The 12,947-nt window shown below is 35.7% G+C and overlaps 1 protein-coding gene across 3 annotated transcripts in view; it reads left to right on the forward strand.

The window, feature by feature from the left end:
- The window catches only part of WDR37 (WD repeat domain 37), a 43,399-nt gene that overhangs the window by 12,423 nt on the left and 18,029 nt on the right, over positions 1 to 12,947 (forward strand). For all 3 annotated transcript variants that reach the window (XM_030497888.1, XM_030497878.1, XM_030497896.1), the window contains 6 exons: positions 927 to 1,023; positions 3,520 to 3,615; positions 3,784 to 3,848; positions 8,530 to 8,665; positions 10,041 to 10,112; positions 12,207 to 12,251. In XM_030497888.1, coding sequence (XP_030353748.1) covers positions 927 to 1,023; positions 3,520 to 3,615; positions 3,784 to 3,848; positions 8,530 to 8,665; positions 10,041 to 10,112; positions 12,207 to 12,251 — 511 coding nt within the window. The remainder of the gene's footprint in view (positions 1 to 926; positions 1,024 to 3,519; positions 3,616 to 3,783; positions 3,849 to 8,529; positions 8,666 to 10,040; positions 10,113 to 12,206; positions 12,252 to 12,947) is intronic.

Here is a 12,947-nt window from a genome sequence, read left to right on the forward strand (position 1 = left end):
AAGATGTTTGTTAGTACTAGGTTCTCAGTATATTGCAGTCAGTTGTTTTCTGCTTTATTAACTATCTGCTTAACAGTGATACCAGAATCATTGATATAATGAGAATCTTGACTCCCAACAGAAATCAGTAATTACTTGTTTTGGATATGACATGCATTTCTTCAGGGAAAATATTGTGATGATCTCTGTTTTATAGGCAGATGAATAAAAAGTAAATAATTTGCCAACAGAAACTTGTGGTCAGGCTGTGCATTGAGCTCAGATCATGTAAATCCTGTGTTAGTGGCTTTGTTACATACTTGGTTTTGTGCCTCGGAATTGCTGTGTCGATTATGTTGAAGGAAAACCAGCCTTCCTCTGTGAATTTGCTTCGCAATACTTTGTGGGGAGGAGCTGCTTCAGTAATATCAGGCAGGGAAGGATTAGAAATTGCAGTCACGGTTAGTGACAAAAGTAGGTAGAAGTTAAAAATACATTTAAAAGGTTAGTTTCTCCTAAGCTTTGGTGATAAGGTGCTTTGTGATGACAACTTCCTAACCTAATGTGTATTCAACTTGTGCATTACTTTGTCAGCCAAAGGTATTTTTTTCTCTTGAACTGGAAGAACCTTGACATTATATTGTACTTTTTTCCACCTTTTTTTTTAATGAGTTGTACATGTATCTTGCTTTTATAATTTTTCACTAGTTAAAGTAAAAAAGCCCATTAAAAGATTTGAATTCTGTCCAATGAAAGAGAAAGAGTATGTCAAATGAATAATCTTATGATGCACAGAGCTTTTTGTTTTGTGTTCTGTACTAGTAGTAGTTTTAATTTCCCTCCTTGGTGGGAGATGGAGAGAACTGTTAAAACCAGTTTAAGATTGAAGAGTAAATACATAAAATATATGTAAAGCAAAATCTAAACCCCAATATTTTGCCTCCTAGGATTCGAAACTACCATCTTCTATCCGGAACACACTCCTTGAACTTTTTGGACAAATAGAGCGGGAGTTTGAAAACCTGTATATTGAAAATTTGGAATGTGAGTATTTTTTTTCCAGAAACTTACGAATTGTTTGAATTTAGCATATAGTAGTGCTGAGATACTTACCTTGGATACTGTAGTGTAATTAGTGTAGCTTTTCTGTGAGGAGTTTAAGAACTATTTTGAACTTGTAGCCAAAGATGGAGTTTATACTTTTTCAGAAGCATCGCTTTCTTAGCTATTCGATACAAGAAGTGGGAACTAATGTGTGTCATCCTCCTTGACTCTTAGGCAAAGAAAGTGACAGTCTCCTTGTCATTGTAGGCTCTGGCGTATATCATGTTAATCTGTCAGGAACTCTGTTCAACCATCGAAGGCTGTGGCTTTGTTGTGTATTTACAAGCTTCATTTTAATGATGGAATATTATTAAATAGAATTGGAAAAGTGTCTTGAAAAAGTGTAAAATGTGGTGGTTTTGGATCATACTTCTTAGTACATTGCATAACCAGCACCTCAGTGGTTCATGAATGTTGAAGTGGAGGACTCAGATAAACATTCCAGGTATTATCTGCAAAAAATATTATTTGTTTAATGACAGTACAGTCGTATGGTATTGTGATCCAAGGTGATGTCAGAGGATCCAAAGTAAGTAACACAGGCAGTCATATGGTAAAGCCTCTGCTCAGTTGTCCTTGCTGGATTTTGGAAGCCGTGTTGCATGGCTTGGCTTCTGCATTGTGGAAACTGTCTGATTTGGCTCCAAGTCAATTTTTTTTCCACACCTAATCTGTTCCCACAGTTAAGCCAAACACTCATGTTAAAAAAATGCTCTTGCAGGCTTTTTGAAAATGTGCTAGTTTTTTATTCTCTTAAAACCTGAGATTGTGTTGGTTAAGGCTACATCAGCACTATCTATTTTTTTTGTGACAATTTGCACAACTGTGTTCTCAGCCTCCTGCTGAGAAGTTGGCTGGTAGCAAGCTTCCTTCTCCAACCTTCAGAAATGTTTGTCAGAAAACAAGTGGTGAATTTGTCTGTACCTTCCATTGTATGATTATTTTCCTTCCATTCCATTTCTGTTTCTTCATCTTCTTTCACCTCTCAGTTCTAGTTCACTCCTGGCCTTTGTGATCTCTTTTCCACCCCCCTGACAGTTTGTAAATTTTTCTCTTCTGATGCTCAGTCTGTTATTTTTTGTTCTTGGTCTAATTCCTACGCTAGTGTTATGGGTACCATACATAGAGAATCTCAGGTTTTTCCTCCCTTTTCCTTTATATCAACTGGTCCTAGTTTCTTCCTTTTCTTATCCCTTCCAGGCTTCAGCCCTAATCTTTTCAGGCAACTCGTGTATCTGCCATGCTTGTTTGTTTCAGTCATCTGTTGCTACAAGCCTGTCTCTTTGTTTACTTCTTTTCATATTGTTTATGTTTTATAGAAGTTTAAGTTTATGTGACTTGGGAGACAGCAAAGAGAATCTTGCTTTGCTCATTTCAAGCACTTGGATGTGGTATGGAAGTGTAAACTGTCTTTTCTAGTGCTCAGAACTAAGACTTAGGTGAATTTGTCAGAAATGGCAGGAATCATACTCTTCATGTGTCACATTCTCCCACATTTCAAAGCCTGGGAGTGAATGACTTCTTTAAAAAAGCCCTAAGAATTTGTGGAAAGACAGGCCTAGACTTGTGCTCAAGAACAGCCCCAAACTGCTTGGTTAAAGCCTCTCAATAAGAATTCACCTGAGAAGAACACTTAAAAGAGTATCAGCCCAGATTTTGAGAAGAAACTAAGCCACTGAAAATGTTCTTTATAAAATGAAGTTGAGCAACCTTAAACCAGCCCAGCCACTGGCAGTGTTTTATGAGTACTTGATTTGTTTTAGCTAAGCCATCACTCTGTCTTGCGTTGAAACGGCACTCGTGAGAGTTACAAATCATTAATTGAAAAGCGTGTTCTTGTTACAACTATATGCCCTGTCTGATGTACGGTGAAAATATTTTGATTGTATTTAGTGTTTCTAAAACAGTTGAATGTATAATGCGTATGTCATTCTACATGTTTTGAATGTATTTCAAAGTATTAAAACCACACACTTACTGCACTACCTTTCTTATTGAAAGTCTTAATAGTAGATAGGCGTTCACGGGAGAAAGCTGTTTTGTGATTAATAAAATCTGTCAATGACATACTAATTCTGTGGCTAAAATATTTATGATGCTGCAAGTTTTCTGTCTTCTGTTGGGTTTAATTCAATACAGATGTGCCACGTATTTCACAGAAGGAGTTTTGTTAATCCTTAGCCACATTTATTAGTAATTAAAAACTGCCAATACTTTCCTTGGAATCTGAGTCAAGGTTAATGTTTGGAAAATTCAGTGTAAGTCTTGGTTTATGTCTTGGTGAGACCTGCTTTTATAAAATCACAGTTGATCTCTTTCGCTGTCCTTAGCATAAAATAGATTATTTACTAACCATAACAATTGTCAAATAGTGTGTTAATGATGTTGCTAATGACACTCAATTTTTGGGATTAATATGAATTTTGGTTTTCTTAGTACGTAGAGAGATTGATACACTGAATGAGCGTTTAGCAGCTGAAGGACAGACAATTGATGGAGCTGAACTGAGCAAAGGACAACTGAAAGCAAAGGGTAAGAGAACCACGAAGAATCCTAAGCCAGTATTTTTGAATTAATTTTATTTATATTTTGATGGCCAAAACTTAGAATTTTATTGAAGGGAATTAAGACCATTTACTTACCCAAAAAAGCTAATGCTATATTTGAAATATCGTCTTTTGAATTTATTTGTCTCAACAGCCAGTCATAGTACCAGTCAGCTTTCTCAGAAATTAAAGACAACTTACAAGGCATCTACTAGCAAGGTATGAGACAAATTAAATCTCTACTCATCAATGTGTACTCATGAGACTAACATAGCTGTCTTTAAGTTGTAAATTGTACTTTCTTTAAGCTGAGTAATGCTGTTCTTGGAGTAAATCCGCCTCTTGAGGAACAGTATGTTTGTCTTGGATTCATCAATTACCCATTACTTCAACCACAGCATATGACATTTCACACTAATTGCTCACCTGTTTTTAAGAATGAGTGTTGGAGGGCAGAGGGTGTGCACATGTGTGTATGTGGGATTGCTTTTTTTTCTTGTAAAGCGAGTTAAAGAATTCAATTTCAAGAGGGAAAGAACTTAGTAGGTAGCACATTTCTGAATAAGCATTGGGTATTGCACTTGAAATGGGCATTTAAGTAGGCATCTCTGTGTGTCCTGTTACATGTTGTGGGTTGTCGTGTTTGGGTTTTAATTATTTTTCAGCTGTGAGTCTAAAATGGTTTGTTTCTTTTAAGCTGCAAGCCTTGCAAATTAGTTAGCTTGTTATCTTTTTTTTGCTTGGTCTCTTAGCACAGTAAACCATTCTGATGTTTTTCATTTTGCTCATCTGCATCTATCTGATATGTTTTTCCTTTTTTCTTTCCCCTTTTTCGATTTTCAAAGAGTGTAAACCTGCTGCTCTTTTTACCCTACCTCAGGGTCATTTCATGATACATTAATAAGGGTAAATGAAATGTGAGAAAACCACAATGGGATCTGGCATATGAACCAACTGTGTAGGAAGCTCTGTGGTGACTGGTATTGCAGGTTAATGTGTGGTTATGGAATGACTGCAGGTGTCTTGGAAATACCATCTGTTAAGTAGTCTGAAAGTTTGAGAGTGAGAGTAAAGATTAGTATGGTGAAATAGATTTAAGTTACTGTGGTTTATTGGTCTCCTTTTTGTTTTATTGTCTTTTCAAACTTTCTCTTTTATTCTTGCCAATTTGATTCATTGAGGTGCCTCTTGCTTAAGAGTTTATGACTTATAACTTCTTTAATGAGGCTGCTTGAACAGGGGCAACATGATATTAATAGGGACATAAAATATTAGTACACCTACTATGTAGTTATGAATTAGTATTTTCTCTAGTGTAGTGTTTGGGTTTTTTTAATTTTTGGGGTTTTTTTTGATGATTTGGTGTTTGGGTTTTTATTTTTTTTTTTTTTTTTTTGGTTGGTTGGTTATTTTGTTTTTTTAGTTTTTTAAGGCTTGTATTAAAGCTTTTCTTCTTTTACTTGCTGGCATATTCTTTCCCAGGCAAGGCAGCTGGACCTTGCAACTTCAGCATGGGAAATGGGAAAGTATGGGGTGGAGACTTCTGGGTAACTGCTGTGCTTCTCAGTGTTCTGCATGCACAGCAAGGTAGTCATGAGTAGTGGGACATAAAGAATTTAATACCCTATTATAGACATTGTGCATATGTATTGTATCAATCAATAACCAATAGACATTTGAATGTGCTGATATATTTCTTTCCACAACTCTGAATCAGAAGAGAGCTGAGGGAAGTGATGTGAAGTTGAAAGGATCTCTGTCCAGTGTGTTCCTTGAAACCTTTCCGCACTTCATGGGAGTGGCTTTATTTTGACTGCTTCTTCCTTCCCACACAGAAGTATCAAAGCTGCAACCTTTTGTCTCTTGACCCACAAAGAGATTGTAGCCAAAAGTCAGAAAAGTCTATAACTTAAGTTTCTAACAAACCATGATCTTTCTATCTGTATGCTGACTGGATGCAGTTAGAGTTCCATGATATCCTATCGGAGAAAGTGACATTTGAAGAGTTTTAAGAGTTTAACAGCTTTGAAATTCTTGTGCCTATATTTTTTACGAGCATTGAATGAACAATGCTGTTCACCAAAAATGGGTTTTGTTCCAAACTCAGTGGGGTAGCGGACCACAACTTCTCTTTTCAGCCCATCCTTATATGCTGTTACTCTGTGTCTAATTTAAAACTTGTCAGAAGTCCCTTTTTAAAATACTGACTTTTTTTCCCTTTGGGAAATGAAAAGAGAGTTAAGTTCTACAAACAAATTGTATTATGTAATTGCACGTAATTACATTTTTCTGATTGCCAATGTATAAATAATTTAGGTTTGTTCTGAAGAGAGCTTTCAATATTTGCTTGTTCTAATTAGAAAAGGTGATTCTTGACTGCTTTAATATTGGTAAAACATGCTAAGACTAAAGCAATCTGTTAATTTTCTTGGAGAAAATGCTGAGGTAAACATGCTTAGTTCGAGTCCTTCATATAAAATTCCCGTACCTGGATACTTTTCATCCCTTAGCTGAATTAGGAGTCTGAATATTAAGTTGGCAAAAATCATCTTGGAAAATGATGCTTTTAGCAGTAGCGGTTATCTATCAGTGCTCAAATCCTGAAGAGACAGAGTAGATTAAGTGCTTGGTACTCTAAAAGTAAGGTTTTGTATACATTAATGGACGAGATTCTGTAATTTAACTGTAGTTGTTTGTAGATGCAAACATCTGCAGTACAGAGGGCTCTTTTTATCAAGTTGCATGTTATTGAAGTATTTTCTTTCCTGTCATGGAAAATTGTTTATATATGGTTAAGGAATCGGGAAGTAATCCAGGCGCTCTCTAGTTTACCCAGTTATTGGTATTTCAAGTGAGGAACAGCAAAAAAGAAAGCAAGAGGGGGAAAAAAAAAACCCAACCGGTAGAAAAAGCTGCATTAAATAAATATCTGTAATGGGATATTTAGGGTTAAATAGTGTTCTTGAATTTTTACTTTCTGTGTGTTCATTCAGGACTGCTAATACTCCAGAAAGAGTTTTACAGCTTTGCCATTAAATGATCAGTGAAACCATTGCCCAGCAGTTTTAGAAAATCTGTGCTTGTTGATGAGTAGGAGATAATTTCTCCTAAAAGACTTTTGCATGAGGGTTTGACTCAACATTAGAAAGACAGAACACAAGCATAGTTCTAGTGTGGGGTTGAGAGTTGAAAAACTTCAACTTTGGAATTTGAGCTGAGCGCTATATAAAGTCCTTAACTGTTTACTTAATTCTGCTGTTCCGCTTCCTATATGTGACTCCATTGAGTTTAAGGACTGTATTCAATGTGAAAGTTGCATCTGTAGGATTGTACTTGAAGCCTATGAAACTCTGCAGTATGGCTGAACTAACAACCTTTACCATTAACGCGTTTTCTTTTCAATGCATCCTTAATGATTGGTCCTTCTGCTGCTATGAAACCAAAATGCGTATTAGCTGTTAATTTGGAATTCAGATAGGGCATTATCATTTCAACACTGGAAAGTTGACATGCTCAGGATTTGGAATGCTTTTGCAGATATTCTTAAACTTCTAAAAACCTTTTCGGAAGTAATTTGCTTTAATGGCATACTTAAGACCTTCTTTTTTGATACCAAAACCTAATGGGATTTTAACCTTAGTTTATTGTATATGAAATGTAGACTTACTTAATTTTCTAATTTTTACTAAGCTGTGGATAAGTCTTAATGTGATTTCTCTTGAAGCATTTAAAGATTTAGACTTAACTGGTCAGATAGATACCTGCAGATAACTGCATGCAGAGGAGAACACTGATAAATGAAAGTTATCTTTTTGTTTTGGTTTTAACAAAGCTTTTCAGCTAGTCATTCTCAAAGAACAGTTATGAGCTTTGAGACTTGTGGGGTAAAAATAGGATATTTTTAAAAGTGGTTTTGCTTTTTGAAGTTATCTTTCACCATTCTTGATTTCACTTCTCTCTGGAAGTGTTCCAGCAAGACAAGTTGTGTGTTGGTTTTGTCTGTTTGTTTTAATATTGCACTCTCTTTTATCTGAAAATGTAGAATTTCTGCAAATTGGTTCCTTTCTGTAGATACTGGGTGTTTTCAGCCTTCCTGTACTATAATGCCATATGGTTTTACTGGTTTAGCTAGACTTTTTCTTCCTTTCATGTGGTATTACTTACGCACATACAATTTTGAATTTAATGAGTCTTCTCTGTGCTTCCCTAATAGCATTGGCTTTGAGGGAATGTGCTTATCAAATGTTTAGATGAGTTTGATGTATCTTAAAAAAAAAAAAAAAGCTTTATTACACAAATAAACTGGCATCTGATGCTCTCAGGTTAACGTTTGATTTGATTATGTTTGTGCAGTTTTGAAGAAAAAAGTGGTTTTAAGTGGGAATGTTTCAGGATTTTACTAGAATTATGTAGTAAGTACATTTTTTCAAAGACATTACACTAGGTGACATGGTCTGTGTCTAACTTATCAGATGTACTTGTTTGGGAATAAGCAAGGAAGGTTTTGCAGGGTTTTGTGGCTTGCTGGGGATTTTAAAATTTTTAAAATTTTATTTCAGTTTTTCTTTTTTAAAATTATAATTCTTTACCCAAATTGAATGGGAAGCACACACTGCATTTGTATAACTCATTACTCCAGTGAGGTTGCGTTACTGTAGTACAGAGTATTTTATCTTGCATTCTGTAAAAAGGGGGGTGTTATGAAGAAAAAAGATAAAATGAAGAGGTATGTTTGCATCCAAGCTCACTTTCCTACTATCAAGTGTCAAATTTTTGACAATAGTGAACTGTCAGAACACTGAAGAATCATTATGAAAAGGAGTTTCTTTTTGTATTTGTGAGATAATGACTTAATCTTGGGTCATTGTGGAAAAATATGTTGGTCTCTCTGCTATTTCAGATTGTATCCAGTTTTAAAACTACAACATCAAGGGCAATCTGTCAACTGGTAAAGGAATATATTGGCCACAGGGATGGTATTTGGGATGTCAGTGTCGCGAAAACTCAACCAGTGGTGTTGGGAACTGCATCTGCTGGTAAAGTTTTGTGTTACTTGAATCTTTAGAAAATTCTGGTTTAGTCCCTAAGCTGTATCAAATGTAGATCAGAAGCATTCTTGAATACCTTAACTCTACTCTGAAAGAGTCAATTTAAAGAAATGCAGTAACTGAAAAATTCTCAAATTGGAGTTTCCTTGGAGTGCATTTAGCCTTTAGAAGGTTTAGGCATCCTTATTAATCTTTCTGAAGTATGTGCCAGGTAGCTTCCATGAAGGTCAGCTGCAGCCTGTTGGATGATGCAGCGGGTGGGTTGGGGAGCTGCTTGCTTGGAGGGGCCTCTCATTCAGAATGCTATAGAGCTGTATATAGAGATCCCCACAGACTTTCTATCACAGTATTGTTTAGCCTTTGTTTTACATATGCCGTAGACTTAGTTGTACTTTACATGTTCCTGTATTCTTATATTCATCTGGCTCTTGCCTAACAATGTAGGGGCAGCTAAAAATCTTAATTTTCAGTTCTGATTAACTTTACTACATTCCTTTCTTCCCACTTGAGAGGGAACAGGTACTAATAAATAAATCACTATATCTGTTAGGATCCAAAAATCTGTCTAGAGGCTTGTGTGGTTTTGTAAAATTACTAAGGAAATAAACCATAACCACTGACAGTCTTTTGAAACTGGAACAGAATCTGACCACTTACCGGACATAAATATTATGCACCCAAAACCTCTGCTTCATAAACTGAGCTGTTAATCATTTCGATGTGTCCACTGAGGGGCACCTTTTGTGTTTGTGTGGGACATCCGGTTTAACTTGGAAACAGCCATTCTCCAATTCAACATCAAGATTCTTCCCAGTTACAAATACTTATATTAATTAAATATTTTGGGGTGTGGCAGGATAAAGGAGTGGCATTTGGAGTGATTTCCTATTTAAGTAAGTTTTCATAGTGCTCTGCAGTGACTTAACACACTGACTTCTATGCAGGAAGTAAATAGTCTGTGCATGGAACTCTTTTTTTGTAATGACTGCCTGACTTTTTTATCACTGAATGATTTCCGTGTTCTTTTTGAATTTCGTGATACACAGTTGAAACGTTATACACAAGTATATAACCAAGTTAGGAAAAATATCAAAAGTAGAATTTGCCTTTGAATACTTACTGCAAGTTAATCCAACTGGGACAGGACCTTTACTTTTTTTGGGGAATTGTGTATGAAGTCATAATGATAGGAAGCTTTTATATTTCATATATAAGGTTGTAATAAAGAGGATTTGGTCTGTCCTACATTTGAAATCTGTTTCACATGGTATGCTCTACATTTGATGATAACTTTGTTGTATGTTTTTCACTTTTAACTGATCAATTTGTAACAATATTTACAGCTGCTTTTTAATCTTTCTAGATCACACTGCTTTGCTGTGGAGCATAGAAACAGGGAAGTGCCTTGTCAAGTATGTAGGGCATGTTGGATCAGGTAAGATAAGGGCATGTTGGGAAAACTGGAAACGGAGTGTGGGAGGGGGAAACGTGTTTTAGACAACTACAAAAATGTTTATTGCGGTTTCACTTGCAGGTTTGCCAACACCATTAACAAGTCAGTTGTGAAGTTCCACTAATCTTCATACAGATAATGTTTTGTAATATGATTCTTGGAGAGGCATATTAAGACAGTTCTGTAAATGCTAAATGAATAAACAGGTCCATTTTATGTTAAGAAATTCAGGGGCATAGTTATGACACTCAGAAATTAAATGTCAGAACTCATTGAGGTGTCATGCATATGCAGAGCAAGAGAAGCCTATATAATCAGACATGAGCTGATTTGCAGGATCTGTTATATTTGGGATACAAAATACAGATGCGGGGTGAACATCTATTTGCACTTTGTTTAGTACATGATCCCATATATAATTTGTTGCATAATATTAAAATCTTGTTTTGGAGACAGTTAATTGATAAAGGCATTTGTTTGTACCAGTATGAATATTACAGAAGCGGTGTTTTTAAACCCCTCCTTGGGTGGAGAGGTGCAGTGCCGTGAGTGTTTTCGATGTTAGTCTTCATTTTTGCTGTCCAATTTGACAAGCACCTGATCAGCCCCCTTCTATTTCATAAGGAGTTGCAGTGTAGGTTTTTATAGACCAGCGGTGAAGAGGTTTGAGTATTCTGAGTGATCATTTGAGTTAAGTGGTCACTGAGTGATCCATAATGCACCCAGAAAATGAGCAACACAGTAATTGATCTGGTATGTTTGATTAAGTGACTCAGCTAGCACATCACATGAACTCTGTGGCAAAAATACAAAAATACAATACAAAATACAAATAATTAAGTTCTCCAGAGAGCAGTCAGCTACTTCAACCATGAGTGCTACTTTTCTGCTATGAGTTCTACTTTTTCCTGCTATATGACTTCTAGCTCCTACAACACAAAGATACTTATAGATAGATGCATAGAAACAACACGTAACACTTCAGTTTGTTCACGTACGTCAGGTTGTTTGCTGCATGGAGAGGGTGCCTTTATCCTCTATAAAGTCATGTTTAAAAACTCCAATCACTTGCATTTTGATGCTGATATTTTGGTATTTTGTAATTGCTATTTGGCTAACCATGAAAATAATAAAAGCTCTAACCTGTATTTAAACAATTGTGTGTAAACTAAATTAATAATAATAATAATTTATAAAATAAGAATTTTTTATAAATTATATTTAAAATGTATTTTTGATTTAGTAAAACTTGTTTATGTTTGGCAGTTGATTTGAAATAGAGCAAAGGTGTTGGATGCCAGCAGTTGATCCGCTGTTGAGTTAGTTCAGTGTGAACAGTTTGAGTATCTCTTTAGACTCATTACACCACACTCTACTGACAACATCAGCATTTTTTACTTGCATGATAGATGGCAATGATTTCCAAGTTCTTTCTTGAAGAACTGTTGAAGAGAAACTTGGGCATTTTGCTTAGTAATGAAAAGTAATTAAATCTTATGCACTGAAATAAAAAATGAATAGGATTGTAGGATTCTTGCAGGACTGTTTTAAAACAATGTTTTGATTACATGTGGTTGCAGGACTGAAATCTGATTTGTATTATTTGCATTAGGTTTTTAGGTGCTTGTTCTTGCAATCTTAAGTAATAATCAGAAAGTTGATGGTCATATACAGCAAGTTTTCAGTATGTTAGAAATAATTATGAATACTTAAATTCTCTTTATGGAAGTCCAAAGCATTATCTCCTGTCAGCTTACACAAAATTATTTGAATGTGGCGTGTTTATTCTCTATAACATGCAATGCTTGTACTAGCTTCAGGAAATAACTTGCTAGAAAGTATGTATTTTATAATCAACTATAGTTTCTTTCCTTGGTACTCCTTAGGTTTATGTACTCAGAATACCATTGTGCTTTATCTCACCTAAGAGACTGCTATACTACAAACTGCTATACTTAATTAAAATCAAAGACTTATTGATTTTTTTTTTTCCAAACCTTTTGATGCTGAAACATTGTGAAATAATTATTTTTAGTATACTTGCTTAAAACTTAACTTTTTTTTTTTTCCCCACAGTAAATTCCATAAAGTTTCATCCAACTGAGCAAGTGGCTCTTACAGGTATGTGAAGTTTGTTCATATGCTAAGTATGTTAATCATGATGGAAAAATATATGTCATTCACTAGCATCTTTTGGGTTGTAGCCCCTCTCGCTACTGTTCTGTCAGTATCCTTGCTGACTGAGTTGTTTTTACATTTCAAGACATAAAAAATCAGAGCTAGATCTTTCCATCTGTGTTTGCCATATTGTAATTTGTGCTTACCTGCTCCAAAACAGACACTTAGAATCAGCTGAACATTTGCAAATCCATGAGACCTGATGGGATTCATCCCAGAGTTCTGAAGGAGCTAGTGGATGTTATGGCAGGAGCCCTCTTGATCTTCTACCAAAGGTCTTAGGAGTCTGGTCAGGCTCTGCTGACTGGAAGCCAGCCAGTGGTATTACAGTTTACAAGAAGGGTGTGAGGGAGGACACAGGGAGTTACAGAGCTGTTAGTCCAACCTCAGTTCCTGGAAAAATTATGGAGAAGATTACATTGGGTACATTGGGTTGAAAGGCATTTAAAAAATAATGCAGTCATCAGGTGCAGTCAGCATGGGTTCACAAAGGGGAAAGTCCTCTTTAACTAATTTGATATCCTTCTATGATAGGGTTACCCACCAAGTGGATGAAGGGAAGATGGTGGATGTAGTTTTTCTGGACTTAAGTAAGGCTTTTGATACCATCCTTCACAGCATCCTTCTGAACAAGTTGTC

This window comes from Strigops habroptila, chromosome 1 (assembly GCF_004027225.2).
Source record: "Strigops habroptila isolate Jane chromosome 1, bStrHab1.2.pri, whole genome shotgun sequence".
In the NCBI taxonomy this organism is placed as follows: domain Eukaryota; kingdom Metazoa; phylum Chordata; class Aves; order Psittaciformes; family Psittacidae; genus Strigops; species Strigops habroptila.